The sequence below is a fragment of the Hydra vulgaris genome, chromosome 11 (genome assembly GCF_038396675.1).
Source record: "Hydra vulgaris chromosome 11, alternate assembly HydraT2T_AEP".
Taxonomy (NCBI): Eukaryota; Metazoa; Cnidaria; class Hydrozoa; order Anthoathecata; family Hydridae; genus Hydra; species Hydra vulgaris.
The window spans coordinates 6569383-6590155 of record NC_088930.1 but is presented as its reverse complement, the minus strand read 5'-3'; the positions used below and the strand labels follow the sequence as shown (position 1 = coordinate 6590155).

Genomic DNA, 20773 nt, shown 5'->3' with positions numbered 1-20773 from the left:
TGTGGACACATGATTTAAATTTAGGGGGACTGTTAGTGAGAAATTTAGGGAGTTGAAATTTGTGAGAAATTTTATAACAGAAGCCATCTGTTATAAAATTTACCAACGGTTTCAAAGCGTATGATAATCAAAAGAGTCTCCCACTCTCTTAAAAATTTTGCAACATCTACCTTTCTCTATTTTGGAGGGTTAAGGATAGCAAGTTTTCAATAAATCTAGTTTTATTGTATCGTGTAGATTGGACTGTGTTTAAACCATTCAACTTTTACATTTGTTTTTCGAAAATTGATAGTCTTTATCATTTTAACATTTTTTTTATACAGTCAAAACTTTGACGGTATAAAAATATTTTTTTCCCACACTTGAGAAAAATTAGATTTTCTAGTTTTATGTCTAAACGTTTAATTTTAGGCTTTACTCAGTTGTTTTATTATGAATGAATGACTGGAAAAAATAAAAATAAAAATACAGATCTAATTAAGTTTCATTAGGAGGTTTTATGAATAAAATATGCAATATACATTAAAAATTTTTTATTAAACCTCTTGGGAATATCATGCCACTTTCACAGCCGTCAAAATTTAAATGACTAAATAGAAACAATAGAATCAATGCATCAATTCTAATCGCTGTTTCGTTACATTCTTAAAATTCTATTACTCCATTGTATTAAAATAATGCTTAAGTTAATTTTGCAGACTTATTATAAAAGTGTTCTGAATGAACGTAGTAATTGACGAGTAAACTTGAAGTTATAGTATTTCTCGTTGATAAAGATGTCGATTCAAGCAGTCATTGCATCGAAAATTATTTATATTCTCGGATTAATTTTAGTTATAAAAGTAGATTACTGTTATGAATGTGGGGTTGGCCGCAGGTTCGGACATGCCTTAAGTACTCAACCAGATATTGAAACTCACTATCCTAACGCAGCGGAAACAAGTGAGCTTGCTAGTGGTTTCTTTGGCAAGAAACTTTTAAAAAATGATACTTCCTTAAGGATAACAATTAACACACAGATAATTTACCAGCATCATCGTCTAGATTCTGAAAGTCGTCTGGCAACAGCGGTACGTAAATAATACAATTTTTGTGAATACGATGTTTTACAATTTAAATGACTAAAAAGTTTCAATTTTTGCATTTTTCCAACTTTTATTACAAACTGTTTAACAAATTTGTTTTATAACAAATTTTGTAAAAATATATTTTAAACTAAGATGAGTAATTTGGTTATCTGTGGTAAGCAGATTAGTTTGGTTATCTGTGGTAGCCATTTTTAAACTATAGTTTATTAACTTAAGTTTTCAAGATAATAAGACACTTTATTTTTCGTTAAATATTTCATAGTATTTAGAGCTTTCAAAGGTGTTAATGACACTTTGTTAGAGCAGTGCCAACGGTTTGCAGGGTAATCGTACGTTATCGGTTTGTCGTTCATTTACAGCATATTGTTAAATCCATTAGTGAAAAAATGTTGGGAATAAAAAGAAACATGTTTTCTAAAGTAAAACTCGTCAGTTTTACGTAACTTCAAATATGTTACTTATTATGTCATAGTTTGTCATCAATCTACCACCGTTATCTTTTTTTATAAATTTAAAAAACCTAATAGGGTAGATTAGGGTAATATGAGCACCTCGGTAATATGAGCATACTTAAAGATTTCTTAGATGTAAGCAGTGAAGTTAAAGTTGCAATGTATTTTTTGAATCGACTTTATGTGGTGATTACAGGAATCAGTGCAATTAGCGTAAATCGATATGCAGTAATTAGCGGGTATCATCTAATTAAAACGCTGTTAAATTTTTTGCGTTTTTAAAATAATATCATCACGCATGAATAAGTCTGTGGCGCGAAGTTTTGGTGCTAAAATAATGAAATTAATTTTTTCATAAAAAAAGATATGTTAGCTAAAAATCCAATCTTTTTTAGCTTGAAAAACAATGCGTAGAACTATTTAGTTTTGACTTTATATAAAGATGCCATTTTTGTGTGGTGTGAGCATGCTCAAATTACCTAGTGATTTTCATTGAAATTACCTAGTTTAAAGTCCTAAAAAAGCAGTGGTTTTAATTGTTATACTATATTTTAATATTTGAATAAAAATAAAATATAGTATAACTTTTTAATATTTTAACAATACTAAATATTTTTCTGTAATTTAAATTCAAAAAAATTTTTATCGTTCAAAGGTTTGAGTTGATAAAATTGGAAAAATAACGAACAAATCTTTTTTTTTTTCTTACGGAAAACATAGTAGTATTGTTTCAACAAAAAGTGTCTTAAAATTTGATCTTTTAATGATAAGTTTTGTTAATAACGAATCATTATATTCCAAAAATTAGTTCTAATTGTCAGGTTGGTATTTTTTTTTACAAAATTAATGTTTTTTTGTGAGCTAATTTAAAGTGCTCATATTGCCAAGTGGTCTGGGTAATATAAGCATTTTTGTGACTTTTTTAAAACCTCTGTGTTTTTAAGAAAAATTTCGGGTGCCCAAATATCTAAGTGGATCATGAGAAGGAATTCCTAAATATTGTTTATTCGCCAAAATTTTGGATCCAACTTAATTATTTTTGAAATTATTCCAATTTTTGCTTAAGGTGCTCATATTACCCTAATCTACCCTACCTTTAAAAAACCTAATACCTTGCATTAAATAGGTTAGACTTTAACAATATAATATATTACCATTTTTTTTCTAATTGTGTAATATACTTTGTATTATATTTAATATAGTGTGTGTTATATTTAATTGTATAATCAAATACAAAAATTTTTATAGCCATTACAAACTGATTCACATTTCTGTTTATATATTATAAATAATATATAACATTATAAATAATGTATAAACAGAAAGAGATTCAAAGTAAAATAAGATTTATACCATACATTAGCATCAAGGTGTTAATGATAAAACTATAACCAAAACCTTCCCTTTAAACAATCTCTTTAAAAATCACACTAACTATAAAAGTACATTTATAAAATACGTTTCAAGTTAGAAGTTACTTTTAAAAAAAAAGCATATTGCTAAAAAATATTGTTAAAATCAAATTTGTTTTTTAAATAATGCACTATTTACATTGTATAGCATTTTAATGGAAAAAAGTTATAAAATTAACAAAGTTATATTTTTTATAAGTAAAATGCGATTAAACGCGATTAAATGAAATAGAGTTTTTTTTTTTTACAGGAATACTTTTAACCTTTTTTTTTTTTAAATAGTAAAGAATTTTTAGCTGTATTTGAATATATATATACAAACCAAATAAACTTTTTCTATTAATAAAAGCAACCTGTTCTATTCATCCCTTGAATTTAGGGAGAATGAAATATGCAAGTTGTTAGTAAAATGAACTCTAAATTCAAAAAGAACAACCAACAAATAACAATAAAAGAACAAACCAATAATTACAATTTAAATAATATTTGAATTATAAAAATTTTTTATTTGTGTGATGATGTTGAACCGTAGAAAATTGTTGTTGTTAAAATCCCTGTTGTTGCTAGATTTATTTGGTGTTTATTATCATAGTTAACATATTTGCACCTGCAAGCAATTGAGCCGTTTACAACTGTTTCTCAACTTTAAATTTCTATTTGAATAGTTGGAGCTATTGCAATATTAAAGGTTTGTTGTTTACAAATTTACCTATGATGCTATACGGTATTTCCAGTGCTAGATATAGTTCGTGTTGATTCAACACAAACAACAAAGCAGAGGTTTTAACTGTTTCGTTTTTAGTATTGTTCTTCAAGGTGAATCTTCGCTACTAGCATATATTCTAGTATTTGAGGTGACTAGGACTCAGATTGGGATTGTGGCATTTATTATCGAATGGTATTAATAGTTTGCAAATTGTTTTGATTGATCAATTTTATTGATGGCAAACGGAATTAAACCAGTATTTTAAAATACAGTGTCTTTTGAGAATTTTTTGAGAATTCTTTTGAGAATTCTTTAAACTTTGTCGGCACAAAACTGTTGAAACAATTTCTCCAAAATACTTTTGAGATAGCAATATATACCAAAACTTTGTAGCTGCAGAATGTGTGGCGAGTAATCTGGTGGACTATTTAACAAGACATTGCTTAGTCAAGTCAAGTCAACATTTAAGATTAAAATATAATACCCGTAATGGAAAAAATACAGTCAGATTTATGAGTTTTAAGCTAAAAAGTTAAAACTAAGCGATTGTCCTTAAATTATCAAAACTGAAGGGAAAAATGAAGTACACTCGACTAAAGGAGAATTATTTGTCTAATGAAGCATATTTAGACAGTTGTCGAGACAAAAATAAAGATTAATAGAAGAGTAATTAAAATCTAGACTTATATAAGTATAAATTATATAAGTCCAAAACAAGATACAGCACCTAAATAATATTTTCAAATATAAAAAATACATTTTTATAAAAAGCAAAAATGAACAAAAATATACAGCAATTACTATTCGCAAAGCTAAAAAATATAGCATATAATATATATGAACGTATAGATTTAAAATTGAGTGCAAAATAAAAAACATAAGGGAATAATAATAATGGAAAAACATTAATGCTATTAATTTGTGTATTGTAGTAAGTAATAAGCGCTTCTCCTGCGAGTCGCGTCTATTATTACTGGCGTTTTGAAGAGGTCAGCACTTTTGTTTTCATTTTATCCATCACTGACTAAAATATAATACTTTTAATTGGATAATTACAATTAGATTTAATGGTTTTAAGTTTAGACATAGCGATCGTCTATAAGTTACGCGACACTAAAATTAATCTTTTAAGCTTTATCCAACTTATTATTATTAAAAATAACAATAGAAATAGGATTGATCCCTAAGGACCTCAACTTAGCTTTGGATCCACATATAACTCAGATTTGAAAAGGCTTGAAAGTTTATTTGAAAGTAAAATAATGCAATCCACCGTATTGAATGCCTTGAAGAAATCAATGAATACTGCGCTACATTAACAAAATATTTGATTAATTCTTGACATATATTTACTTCATTTGTTATAATTTTGATATTTAAAGTCAACTTTTGTGGCAAGCAAGAGAGCCTCGTTACTTTTTGCTCGATAACTTTATCTTAAATGTTTCCTAATATAATTCATACTACTACAAATAATACTATAATATTTTAGATGGAAAAAAAATGTATTCATATGAAGAGTTTACAATGTCAGTTGTAATACAATAAAATAAACTATTAAAAGAATTTTAAAAATATAAACACATACAAGACTGCTAACAATATAAATTAGGTTTCCGAAAGAAAAATCGAAACGCGCAGCCGTTTTTGATGTTAATAAATATAATAAATAGGATTTTTATATTAAATAACTTAAAGATTTGAATTTTATATTAAATAACATAAAAGTGCTAACAACTTTATAATTCAAAGTTTATTTATTTTTCAATTTTTTTATAATTCAAAGTTGCAAATATTATTATTATTTTTTTCGAATGCATTAGAGGTGTGCAGGTATAAGTGGGATTGTTCAGTATTTGCATAATGATAAAGCCAAAATAAAGACAGAATTTGAAATTGACATAGAAGTAGTTTCGTCTTCAATAAAATGCAGCAAATTATTAGTTTAGTTAATCAAATGGCGTTTTGAAAAAAAAAAGTTCTAGATATAGAAGACTTTATTTTAGAGTTGACAATTCCCCCCCAACCTCCCAGTTCAAAACCTGTGTCGTCGGCCCTGGGTTTTAATTATTTATGTTTAAATCCCAGAATGCTGGGACTAAGTAAATGTAATCCCGATATCCTGGGATTCAAAACAAACACAATATTGTATTATATGAAAGTGTAAATTTTCTTTGGGATATTGTATTCTTGGTAAAAAATCTCTAACAATTTTCGCGGTTCACAACACAAAATCTTGCTGTTCATAACTGTTTGAAAAAAGTTATTTGTATTTTGAAGAAAAGCAGTTTCAGCCAGAGGTTTTTGGATTTTTGGATATAGCGTTCCTGACAATATCTCTATGTCTCATTGTCTTTACATTCGTAATACGCAATATGTGATAATATGTGATAATGTGACAATATAATTGTATTGCACAAAACATCTTGTGTTGAGATGCTTCGTCAATTAGGGTTTTAACTTATTTTATTTTTTTCTTTCTGTTAACGAAGACATAATACAAAATGACACCGTTATTTAAAAGTTAATTCTCAATAAAGTATTTATATGTATAGGTTTATATATTTCTTGATTCCATTGTTTTTCGGATAATAGTTTTATACCGTGTATCGTACGACGGGATATAAAAATATTTTGTTTTGTAAACAATCATTTCCGAATTTTTAAATATACTAATTTTTAAATATTTTTTATAAGAAATTTCGATCTGACAGCTCTTTTTTTTTTAAATAATTTTTTATCGTTCTTTATATGAACGAGGTTGAACTTTTACTTATCAAAACGTGTTTTGTTTTCAACTTTTGTTACCAAGTTACCAAGTATTTTTCATAGTTACCAAGTATTCATAGTTACCAAATATTTTTCAAGTGTTATAAACATTTAAAAAGCATCAAAATTATAACGTTAGCAATTGCTTAAGATCGATTATAATTAAATTTGTGTATTGCGATGTGCAACGTTATGTTGTGCATTATATTGTATACTTTTTATCGTGTGATTTTAATTCCTTAGAATGTTGAAAAATTGAAACTTTGAATAATTTTTTAATTTAAAACATAAAAAAGTTACGTTAAGCTATGTAACTTTTTTGTAAACCAGGTAACACGTATTTGAAGAAAAAAACTTGTTTGAAACAATTTCATAGACAGTTAATATAAAAAAATAATTTTTTTAGTTCACATTTTTATAAATAAAACTAAAAAATTAATAAAAAGACTTTACAGGTTTATAAATAAAAATACTTTTTAAAGGTTTTTCTGATGCCTCTTATGTTCCTTCATACTATATCCCTCTATATTATGTTCTTTTATATTATAGTCCTCTCTATTATGTTCCTCTATATTATATTCCTTAACATTATATTTTTCTTTATTATCAGGGCCATGCAGAGGATAAAAATGTGGTGGTGCAATTATGTTTTTGGGCCCTTGTTATTCATATATATATATATATATATATATATATATATATATATATATATATATATATATATATATATATATATATATATATATATATATATATATATATATATTTATATATATATATATATATATATATATATATATATATATATATATATATATATATATATATATATATAAATTCAAATAAAAGATTTTGAAAAAATTTTGAAAAAATTTTTTCACTTCTATTACACAGAAGATCTATAATTACAGAAGATCTATAAATGATAAAAATGTTGTTTAATAGAACGATTTTGTTAAACCAACGTTGCATTGCGCGCCTTTTTCTTCGCAAAATTATCTATTACTGTATCAAAGTCTATATGTTTAAAAATGTCAGACATAATACTTAGCCTATTAAGGTTGTTAAGGCAACCATGACTCATGGCAGACCTGATATATTTTTTAATAAGTTTAAGCTTGCTGAAGATCTTTTCTGCTAATGCTACTATCGCTGGTGCTGTAAGAAATATCCTCAAACTAACACTGAGGTTTGGAAATATACATTCTAGTTTGCACTCTGCCAAAGCATTTAATGTTTCCAGCGCACCCAAATGTTTTGTTAAGAAATTGGCTTTGGGAATCATTGTTATGTGTTTCATTTATTGTACAAAGTCTTCACTGACCATACCTTTAGAATATTTTTTTTCAAAATTAGCTGCTTCATGTATTAATTCCTCCTCTGACATTTTTTGGTATTTCCAAAGAAAGCTGAAGGCTTCAGAAATCTGTTTTGCGGCGTTAAAACAAATTGTATGTCATCAAATAACATTATTCAATACTACATTAAAAAATTTGGTTTCGAAATCGGGATTTCAAAGGAGATTAGCCTGTCTCGCTCATTTTACTTATAATTTTATAATGGAATTGTTTTCTGCTATAGTTTCTAAACAATCTTATTTTTATATCAAGGCTAAATGCAACAAGCTTAGCTTCATTCTATATTGCTTTCCAACTGTCACGGATAGCTACTAATTTTAAAAGTAAGCTTTCTTTATTAAAAACTTTCTATATCTAAAATCGCGTTACTGGCTCGAATGAATTTGTTACAAAAGTCAACAGGAATTAATTTTCTGTACCACACAACTGACATTATGATGCAGGTAAAGGTATTGATATAACAAATTGCTCCACGAATCTCGCTTGTAATTTTTGGAGTAAGATTTAGCTGGAGTAAGTCTTCCAAAGCCAGCTTTACTCCTGGAAGGTAGCTACAAATGGTTTGATATTCTCTATTTTATCTGACCACCTGGTTCCAGATATGCCGTGAAGGAAACAAACAATACCCTTGGATAATATTTCCAGCCTCTTTGGACTACAACTGAATAAGGTATATATATCGTTTGCATAGTTCCGAAGTAGGTAATAGCTTCTGGAATACATTCAGCCGCATCATTACCACATAAGTTAAGTGTGTGGCAGCCACAAGGAGAAAATATAGCATTAGGACACTGTTCTTTTATTATAACTTGTGCTTCCTTGTATTTGCCTGACATATTTTGCGTATTATCATAACTTTGAGCCCTTCAATCAGCGAGTGGAATAGCATTACTTTCTAACGTTTTTGTAATCATTCGAGAAATTTCAAAACCATTTTTTTCATTACAATCTACAATTTTCAAAAATCATTCCACAATTTCATAAAAAGGTAGCAAAAAATAAGTGTTGTTTGTTCAAAATGTGATGAATTAGTTGTAGAATCTACAATTATTGCGTAGTACTTTGCAGAATATCTTTCTTCCAAAACATGCTGCTTAACAAGATCAGAGCATTCTGCAATAAACTCATTTTGGGAGTTATTTGAGAGGTAATATACTTGCAGTCTTTCTTCCTTTTTTTTGCGACTTAGCTACTTTTAGAACGTGTTCCTTTAGAAAAGGGTCCCAATTAGAATGCAACTCTATCAGACCTAAAAAGTTTCCATTATTTGAGTCACCAATGCGCTGCCAAGATCCCTGAAAAGCAAGGCTACGTTCTCCTAGAAAAAATATAACATCAATAATTCTTCTCAAAATTTGTTACAATTTTTCCGATTTCATTTTAATTGATTTTTTTTTTTTTTTTTCTTTTTCTCTCCATTTTTGCCGTATAAAAAATATAAATACAACCAATATTTCCAATAAACAGATGGCGGGGGCAAGAAGAAGACACAATTTGTCTTATCGCCAAGCCCCGAGATTGATTCCGTAAACAATAAATAATTTCGTATAGAGTATATAAATATATATAAAATAAGACTGTATATATGTATATGTATAAGACTGTATATGTATAAGACCAATATATATATAAAGTAAGACTGTATTTTTAAAAAGATAAAACCAAAACAAAAAGTTACAGGGTCATAAAGAAATTTTTTTTTTTTTAAAAAAAAAATTAAAAAAAAAATTTCTTTTAAAGTAATAAAATAATCAATAAAAAGTAAAATAACAAATTCTTAGAAATAAATATTACATAAATAAGTATATAAAGATTAATATAAATTTGCACTAAGTAAAACTTGCAATAAAATAAAAAAAATGAAAAAAAAATAAAATAAAAAAAAGGTTTTTAACAACTTTTTTTTTTTTTTTTAATTAAGATTAAATACTAAAATTATTAATAAAACACAGAATTGAGAATAAATTGAACTTTTACACCAAATATATATATATATATATATATATATATATATATATATAAATATATATATATATATATATATATATATATATATATGTATATATATATATATATATATATATATATATATATATATATATATATATATATATATATATATATATATATATATATATATATATATATATTTATATATATATATATATATATATGTATCTAAGCATGCTTCAACCAAATCCTTAAAAGGGTTGACAAAGATAAACTTTAAACTAAATCGAAAAAACTTATCTGTGTCACTGAAAAATATTTATTTGGTAGACATTGAGTATATTCAGCCTTATAAATAGTTCTTTGGAGTGAGTAAAACGGCCTTCATTAGATATTATTCTCATTGCATGTTTTTGTTTATTAAAAAGTTTTTTAATTTTGTTTTGATTTGTGTTACACCAAGCAATGTTTGCGTAGTTCATATAATAATGAACAAAGGAGAAATATAACAATTTTAAACTAGTTTGATTTAAAAATGGCCTTGCTTTATAAAGTAGGCCAATATTTCTTGAGATTTTACTTTCAAGATAATGTATATGATTTGTCCAAGTAACGTTTTCGTCAAGAAGTACTCCTAAAAATTTTAACGATTGTTCTCTTTTTATAAATTGACTGCCAATATAAAGTTTTGGAAGTTTTAAAGGGATTTTATTGCGTTCATAAAAGCGATGGAAAAAAGAATACTTTGTTTTATCTAAATTAATTGATAATTTAATTGCACTAAGCCATTCTGTGAGTTTTATGAGTTCCATGTTAACTGAATTAAACAACATCTTAATATCGTGACAAGCGTGAAACAAATTTGTATCATCCGCAAACAAAATAGTGTCTAGTAACTTACAAGATTTGCTTAAATCATTAATATAAATTAAAAATAAGAGTGTTCCTAAAATTGACCCTTGTGGAACACCACATTTTATATTCATATTATCAGTTTTTCCGCAGCTAAACGAAATGTATTGTTTCCTATTAGACAAATAGCTTTGAAACCATTTAAAATTTGAATGCTTAATCCCGTAATTTTCTAGTTTATTTAATAGAATATAATGATCAACAGTGTCAAACGCTTTGCTAAAATCAATAAATACACCTAGCGTATATTTATTTTCATCAAATGCCCGAAAAATATTTTGAACAAGATGAATAATTGCTTGATCTGTGGAGTGATTTTTTTAAAATCCAAATTGTTTGGTATAAAGAATATTGTTATTTTCTAGAAAGGTAAATTGTCTATGATTCAATAAAATTATCAATACCGTTTTGCATTGAAAGACGTTGTTCTAATTCACGCATGCTAGATAGCATTCTTTATGCCAATTACTTTTTTCATGATCTGGAATCCTGTCACATAACTTCCGCCTATTGGAACTCGCTGCACAACCTTCAGCTATAGTTAATGCAGATTTGGAAGCTATACTTAACTTGGAACTGACACTGTTCCAAAATAACTGGCAAGGAAAACAATATAAAGAAGCCTTATGTTACTCCATACAAGCTAGTCGCGGGTACGCTGTTCTGCATTAATGCTTAATAAACTTTAATTTACCTTCTGAAATTTTTTGATTATTAACATCTTTGGATCTTTAGCAGTTTTAAAGGAAAGTTAATATGATCTCTGGTAACACAATTTTTTATTTCTGATTTAGAAGGAAACTCTGCTGTAATGAATCCGATGTCAAGTTTTGTACTTGATGGGTGAAGTGAACCACAACTTAATTTAGAATTTTCTGTGGTATCAGGTTTTTGCGATGGCTAATTTTTTCATGAATACCATTTTCATTTTTTTCTTATTTTCTAAATTTACATCAGGATTTAAACTCTGATTAGTTCAGGACGTCAAAAGACGGTTTGAACTAATCAGAGTTCAAACCGTCAAAATTCTTTACGTAAATCACATACAACAAAAATAATTTTTTTAAATTAAAATATATATATATTATTCATGGGCTAAACTCAAATGGGCCCTGGTGCAGTGCACCAAATGCACATCCCTCGCATAAGGCCTGTATATTATAGTCCTATACATTATATTTCTTTATATTATAGTTCCTCCATATTATAGTTCAATACATAATCTTTCTTTATATTATATTCCTCTATATTACGATCCTCTTTATAAAATTTTCGAAAGAAATACAACAAAAATTTGAAGATGCATTTGGTAGCAAAGTTGTTTTATATTTGCATATAAATGCTATTACCTGGATTGAATCAAGTTTTAATATATCGAAGACCTTTAAGTAATTAATTACAATAAAATGATTCTACAGTATGTTTAAATAATTATTTGCTTTACGTGCGTTGTGCAAACTGGGATGCCTAATCATTAATGATATTTATTAAAAATAGTTAAGGCCCAATGATATAACTTTGTGGAACACTGCATACAAAATCTTAAGTTTTTAACTTAAATAATGTTGTAATTGTTTAGAATTGAAACCAAAACAATTTTAACATAAGTATTAATGGCTCTCTAAAGTCATTGATATAAATTTTCACATTATTTTAGTAATAATATTTTAATAATCAGTAAACACCGTTTCCAAATATTCATAATAGGCCTATGTAGCTGAATCAGAGAAACGACACAATAGGCATAAAAGCCCATGATTTCAGGATTACAAATATATAAAATTTGAAATCTAACTATTTGTCTCGGAAAATAAATGACATTTTACCCTTTATTCTCTAACAGCAACAAAGTAAATGTGACGACCACCAAGGTAAATAGCAGTTTTTCATTTTTGTTGTATTTTTACAGCATTCGAAATTATTTTTTTTTTTTTTGAATGTAATAATTATTGTAACAACGGGTTTCTCTAAAAAAATATTTTAATTTTCTTTTGCCCTGGTAAACTGAGAAACAATAAAGCACTTTTATACTGATTTGAATATTTTAAATTTAACTTCCGGAAAAAGACTGTTGTTATATTACCATTCTGTCAATCATTCAGTTGTTTTTTTTTTGCTTGTTTAAATATATACGATCCGTAAGTTACCAACAAGATATATAGGTAGCAGGAGCTAGAAGAAGACTAATATGTCTTATAACCAAGCCCCTTGATAAATTTTGTAAATATAAAGCTTAATTAAAAAAAAATTAGCAGTTCGGTAAATTATATAAAAAAGAAACAAATGTAAAAATGTTAAAATAATATAACATCTATTATTAAAAAATAGCAAGAATTGGCTTAAACTAGTAATTAATTCCAGGTTTATTGTTTCTCAGTTTTCCAGGGTAAAAAAAAAAAAATTAAACACTTGGTTGTCACTTTAAGTAAGAAATGATAATTAAATTTAAAATGTCTAATAAAGCAACATCTCATCATGAAAGTCAAAAATCTGTTCATTTTTGTGGATGAGGAGGTGCTCTTTAATAAAAAAAATTGAAAAAATCAAAAGTTTTTCATTTTTTAATTATGCAGTAAAAATGCATAAAAACGAAAAGCTGTCATTGACCTTCTTGCTGTTTTAGAATAAAAAGTAAAACGTAATTTTTTTTTTCCAAGATAAAACAGATTTCAAAATTTTTATTTTTGTTATCATGACATCATGCCCACCATATCGTTTCTCTGGGTCACCTACATAGGGTTATCATAAATTTTCGGCAATGCTGTAAATACTCTGCAAACCAATTCACCTTTTTTTTTTAAAGAAAACAGATTTTTTATTGGTTGGTTTAGTAATAACATGTTTAGTTGTTTTTTTGAAATCATATTTTTTTTGTGTAAAAGTGTTCAATGTCATATAATTATAAATTCTATTACAAGCTTTTAAATATTTTTGAAAACACATAAAGAAGAGAGATGATTGTTCAAAACAATATGACTTTAGTTATTGGTGCTTTCAGTTTTGTTTAGTTTTTTTTTTTATTACATTTTTTTCGTTGTTTAAAAAGTAATTATCAAAAATAAGAAAAAACATATGTCCGTAAAACCAAAAAGGCAGTATAAACAGTTTTCGATATTATCTTGTGAATAAAAGAATTTATGAATAAAATGATTGAGATTTTGTTTAGAAAAGCTGAACTAGATCTCAAAGAGGATTTAAATGAGGTGTTACTTAGTGTGGGCCGAAGGAGGTGTGCATTTACAGGGTCCAAAATATTTTGAAAAAAAAAGTTCTTCAAAAGTAGGTCAACGTGACTCAAAAGAAGCGATATTTTATAAAATTTTGAAAAAACTTCTTTGTTTCATAACAATATTATTTTTACTTTATTCTATAAAAAGTGTTTTTTTATTCTGATTATAAAATTATTCTGTTAATAAAATGTTTTTTCTTTTTATTCTGTTAATAAAATGTGCATTTTTACAAAGTTATTGTCATATATATTTTTACAAAGTTATTGTCATATATTTTACAAAGTTATTGTCATATATATTTACAAATTTATTGTCATATATATTTTTACAAAGTTATTGTCATATATTTTACAAAGTTATTGTCATATATATTTACAAATTTATTGTCATATATATTTTTACAAAGTTATTGTCATATATTTTACAAAGTTATTGTCATATATATTTACAAAGTTATTGTCATATATATTTACAAAGTTATTGTCATATATATTTACAAAGTTATTGTCATATATATTTTTACAAAGTTATTGTCATATATATTTACAAAGTTATTGTCATATATATTTACAAAGTTATTGTCATATATATTTACAAAGTTATTGTCATATATATTTACAAAGTTATTGTCATATATATTTACAAAGTTATTGTCATATATATTTTTACAAAGTTATTGTCATATATATTTACAAAGTTATTGTCATATATATTTACAAAGTTATTGTCATATATATTTTTACAAAGTTATTGTCATATATATTTACAAAGTTATTGTCATATATATATTTACAAAGTTATTGTCATATATATTTTTAAAAAGTTATTGTCATATATATTTACAAAGTTATTGTCATATATATTTTTACAAAGTCATTGTCATATATTTTGCAAAGTTATTGTCATATATATTTTACAAAGTTATTGTCATATATATTTACAAAGTTATTGTCATATATATATTTACAAAGTTATTGTCATATATATTTTTACAAAGTTATTGTCATATATATTTACAAAGTTATTGTCATATATATTTACAAAGTTATTGTCATATATATTTACAACGTTATTGTCATATATATTTACAAAGTTATTGTCATATATATTTACAAAGTTATTGTCATATATATTTACAAAGTTATTTTCATATATATTTTTTTGAATATGCTTCTTATACATTTTAAAAAGATAAAACTCTAATTTCTATACTTATTATTATTTTTAAATTTATTAACATTTATTAATTTTAAAATTTATTAAAGGTTTTTAATCTTATTTTTGAACAGACTGAAAAATTAGAAAAATGTGGAAATGGAAAAAAAATCTCATTTTTGACTCATACGTGTGCATATGCTTGGCTATATGTGCATATGCTAATTATATTTATTTTGTGTATATGCTATTTACATTACGTATTAAAAAAGTATTTTTGATTTAGGTTTGTACAGAAGCTTTATTGTTACTTTCCGAATCGGTTCAACATCACTGGTCTGGGGAGTACAAGCTGTATGTTATTGAAGGCTATTTATCAGATGTAACAAAAAGCCGGGAATCATTATCCCTTCATTTAGAAGGAAGAGCATTTGATTTGAGGCTAGCTAATTCAGATCCAAAAAAACCTCGGTTAGCCCCAAATGATAACAAACAGCTACAACGTTTAGCAGGTTTAGCATATTACCAAGCCAAATTCTCATACGTAAGCGTTAGACACAACCATGTTCATGTATCTTGCCGCAAAAACAACAGTAAGCGTTTTTTGTATCATTGTAATCGTTTTAAACAATACCAATTGTACTCGTACTCGTTTGAACGTTGTAAATAGTGCCAATTATCAAACTTAAAACCTCTAGATAAAGTGTTAAATCTCTAAGGATTAATATTAAATTTATTTGAATATATTTTTAGAAATAGAGGAGAGTAAAGTTTACAGTCGTTGTTTTCCAGAAACAGCATACGTTCGTCATAAATCTGGAAAGAAAATTATGATGCGAGATTTAAAAGTAGGAGATTCAGTTATTACCATGAGCCCTAAAGGAAAAATTTTGTATAGCGAAGTTACAATGTTTTTACACAAACAAAAAGCAGTTAGAGTGAATGACTATATTAAAATAACAACTATGGACGGAAAAAACCTTGTATTAAGTTCACATCATTTAATTTTTACGTTGAATCAAGGAGCAATTTATGCTAAAGATGTTCAACCAAACACTTATATTACTTCATTCAACCTTGAAAACAAATTTTTTAATAAAACACGTGTATCAAAAATAAGTCACGTGTTGGAATATGGAGTTTATTCGCCATTAACCGAAGAAGGAACCATTGTAGTAAACGATGTTTATGTTTCATGTTACGCCATGTTTCCGAATCACCGTATTGCTGATTTGACTTTTTCTCTATGGCGTTTTTTATCCCGTTACTTTAAATTTATATTGTCTTATGTTGAGAGTGATACAGAATACCACTGGTATCCAAATATTTTAAGACGTTCAGTCAACTTTTTAAATATATTTCCATATGAATTGTAAATAGTATAAATTATTTAATAAAAAGCCTTAATATTTATCTGATAGTCATTTTATAACTATTTGATATTTATTACAATATTTTAGGCATAGAGTGTTTGAATCTAAATTATATATAAAACTATATATCAATATTGTATTATAAAATATCTGTATGGAGTTATTTATTTCTTATTGTATACAAAATTGGAAAGATGAATAATCGAAATTAACAACTAGTTTATTTTTTACTCAAAATAATATAAAAATTTTATACTTAAATAAAAATATACTATAATAAAATAATAAAAAAAAATATACTAAAGGAAAAATACGTTAAGGCTAATCTAAATCTAAAAAAACGGAAACTCGTATATGTTTTGTCTAGTATTTTCATAAATATAAAACTGGCGATCTCCAATTTAATTTCATTAAATTCTAATCTATATAAATATTTTGTAAAAAAAAAAAAGATATAGATTAGTAATGTTATCAAAGAATAAATTAAATTTGAAACGGAATCATGCACGGAACAGAAGATCGCAAATTTCAGTTAAATAATTTTAAACTTCTCGGAAAATATAAGTTTCGGCAGTTTAATTTTTGTTTAAATAATATTTTAGTTATTAGTAAAGATTTCAAGAAAGTTACGGGATTGCACAGTTGATTATCGAATCCCAGCAATCGTTTAAATCCAGTTCATGAATGAACACAAGGAAGTAACGCACGGAAGTTGCAAATTTGTCAATTTCATGTAGTTATTTTTATGAAAATAAATTGCTTGAAAGTATTTCAAGAGAGATATTATATTTCTACAACTCATATTTAATGTATTAGTAATTATATAAGGATAAATTTATTATTATATATAAATATATTAGAGTATTATTTACATATAAAATATCTAAATTAATTTAAACTTTAATTTATATAAATTAATTTGAAAATTGAAAATTTGAAAACTGTCAACATTGTCAACTACTGAAGAAGTAGCCACCAACCCTTTTAAAGTAGCAATAGATATAAAGGGTTTCAACAATACTTTCATGAGAAGTTACCAAAACGATATCGCTCTAATGAAGGCAGCTGTACTTGTTGCACAGGCAACAGATCGGAAATGAAACGATCAAGGGAAGTAAGAGAAAAAGCCCTAAAAACTGATTTTTAAAAATATTAATGGAATGGAAATAAATAAAATAAAAGATACAAATGATACAAATGATGGCCTGACATCAGCCAGGCCATCATTTGTATCTTTGCGAACTGACAAGAGCAAACAGCAACGGCAGCAATTAAGTACTTTTAAAGCTGATCAAAATAAAAATATTTGAAGTTGCGAGTTGTACGTCATTGTAGTCGGACTTAACAAGTGTAGTACAGTAGACGATAAAAAGCATGTTGAGGATTTTTGTTTGCAACGAGATTGAAAGATGCTACAGCTATCGTACGTGTTAACCGCCTCAAAACGAGTAAAAACAAAGTAAAGTTGTCAAACTCGAACATTATCCAGGTTTCTCTCTTATCTTTCATCTCAAACTGAAATACTCAAAACTAATCTTTATATATTATATGCTGAATATGATATATATTTAATTGAAAATTTGTATTTAAATATCTTCTTTTATGACTTTTTGTGACTATTTGTATTTATCAAAGTTAGTAGTAGTAATAGTAATATATTTGAGATGCGACCAATAACTCGGTGAGTGTACCAAGTACACTTAGACAGCTATATCATTACTCAGCATAGTTACATATTAGAGCATCGTTTTATTGGAATCGACTACATACTAATGTCGTTAATGCGACATTATATGTCGCATTAACGACATCAGTATGTAGTCGGTTCCAATAAAATGATTCTCTGTTTGTAAAAAAATAATGCCGAGGCAAAAAACTAGTTATTTTGCAATTATATTTCATTCGATGACCTTTTGCTGATTGATAACTTCTTGGCAAAATTTCATTTAATTTACTTTTTCAATTCCGTTGAATAACTTATACATTTGAATCAAGTCATCCGAAATTCGTCTTACCACTAAAGTAGTGAGACCCATTTTATCTAATCTTTTCTCATAAGATAATTGTTTTAGTGGTGATAATATTCTTGTAGCACAATGCTGTACCTTTTCTAAGAGATTAATTTCATTTTCAAGACATGAAGACCACACAGATACAGCGAACTCAATTAACGGTCTTTTATATAATTTTTAGTAATTCACTATTTAAACTTAAAAATGTATTCTTCAACATACCCAAAACTTAATTCGCTTTACTTACACATAGAGTTATTTGATTTTTTCATTTCAAGTCAGAGGTAAATACTACACCAAAATCTTTTTCAGCGACAGTGGTACTTAAGGGTATATTTTGCATAAAATAAATTCTTTTTGGGTTATTTTTAACAAAGTGCATTATCAAACACTTCTCTCAATTAAAAGTATAAAAAAGGGCGTTCCAGCACATTTTTTTTCAACTATATACCTATCCATATTCTCATATCATATTTCAACCATATCAACAATGATATATTAATATATTATGGCTACAAATTCTCTTACAAATTGTGACCTACTTTGCATGGGTCTGAAAGACCTACTTCTTATGGGTCTGAAAGACCTATTGTAATTTTTTAAATCAATTTCACAAGTGGAATCTAAGCGTAACTCATTACTTATAGCCTAAGCATAATAGAAAACATTTCCTATTACAGTAAAACCTCCAAATTTCCCCACTTGTGCATTACCAGAGTTTAAAGTTACTACTAATCTCCTTCCACTACCAACACTAGGCATGGAATCAGTAAAATTTCTGTAAAATGAGATAGTAGTTGTAGGACCAATTATTACACTTGATTGATACAATAGTCCAGATGATTCATTGTTAAATGAGTTAACATTAGCACCGTTCTAGTAAGAAAGATAAAAGTCTTCTAAACCAGATGAGCAGTATATACATACACTATTCTGATCAAATCCTTGATATACTGTATAATTCTGTTCGTCATAGGGTGTCCAAGGGTTTATAACATAGTTAGTAGCATTTTTTGGAGGTTCGTATGCATCATACATGCGTACTCTAGATTTCCACCAATTTCCAGATACTCCAATAACACGCATTCTAATATACTTAAGATAAACATCTTGATTAGCAACGTTTGGAGCATCTAATAATATATATTCTTTACCATAAGTTGTGTTTGTAAATCTAAATGTTCCTGAGTGTAATTGAATAGATGACAATGATTTAGGTATTGATGTAGTTCTTGTAATATGAGGTTGTGTCCAATATGTAACTGGTTGACAAGTTTTGTTGTATAATTGAATTACTAGACTAGTAGTAAATGGCATATCAAGTGTAAAGTAACCTCCTTGTGCATTAGCTGTATATGCATTACAACCTTGTAAAGAGTTTGCATAAAATGGTCCACCAAGTGGTGCGAATAAAAAATCACAAGCTAAAGGAATATTATTATCTCTAACACTAGCTGTAGAAGTAGAAAAATCTCCTATGTCAAGTGTATGATCTACATATATTCTAAGAAATACATTATCTGGAACATTGTTATTAGGATCTGTTCCTTCTAATGCTAACCATAGTTTTCTGAGTATACCAGGACCATAAGATTGTACAAAAACTGTTGTTGTATCAGGACCTGTATTTGGTGGAATAGTCTTGGATTTTAATCCAAGGCTCGTTAAACTTGAATTTGGTATTATTCCTAATTCATTAAGATTAAGTGATTTATTATCAACATAATTCTTTGTAGCAGCATCTTGTGGGTTAGTAGGTTCTGCTACATTTATTAATTTATTAGAATTCATATTAATATTACTAGATGCATTATTTTGTCCATCTCTACGAATGAACAAGTTATTAGCTTTAGATATTATTATTACATCTGAATATACATCTGAAGTAGTAGCACCGAATATATCGACAGGCATTTTGTTTTATATATAAAATATAAAAAAATTACCATAAATTATTAATAATATTCTGAAAATCATGTCCTTCATCTAGTTTTTTCAAAACATATAAACACAAGTGTCCACAAAATGAGGTGTTTCCAAATTGAACTCTTTCACTGTTATAATAAACAGGACTTTTTAAATAATTAACAATTTCAACAGGCGGTGGTAGTCCATAAGAGTCAAAACTTAGTTTTTTATCACTGTCTTTGTACCAACAAATCCAGTGAAATCCCTGCGTATTTGAATCTCCTGTATTTAATATTCCAGATTCTTTTTTTGTGTATTTTTTGGTAATTCATCTCTTACAAATACACCTCTAAAATGTTTCATTTTTTATTTTTTTGCTGCTTTGATCAATTGAAAATTTGTTAGTGGTTCATTAGGTAGAATTATTCCTTCAACATTGACAAGTTTA

General features: G+C 26.7%; 1 protein-coding gene across 1 annotated transcript; it reads left to right on the top strand.

Moving 5' to 3' along the window:
• Positions 1-706: 706 nt before the first annotated feature.
• On the top strand, positions 707-16620 carry LOC100208897 (tiggy-winkle hedgehog protein). The gene is made up of 3 exons (XM_065809928.1): positions 707-1070; positions 15319-15625; positions 15786-16620. The coding sequence occupies exons 1-3, from the start codon at positions 777-779 to the stop codon at positions 16406-16408; spliced, it is 1224 nt and encodes a 407-aa protein (XP_065666000.1). The 5' UTR covers positions 707-776; the 3' UTR covers positions 16409-16620.
• Positions 16621-20773: the final 4153 nt, after the last annotated feature.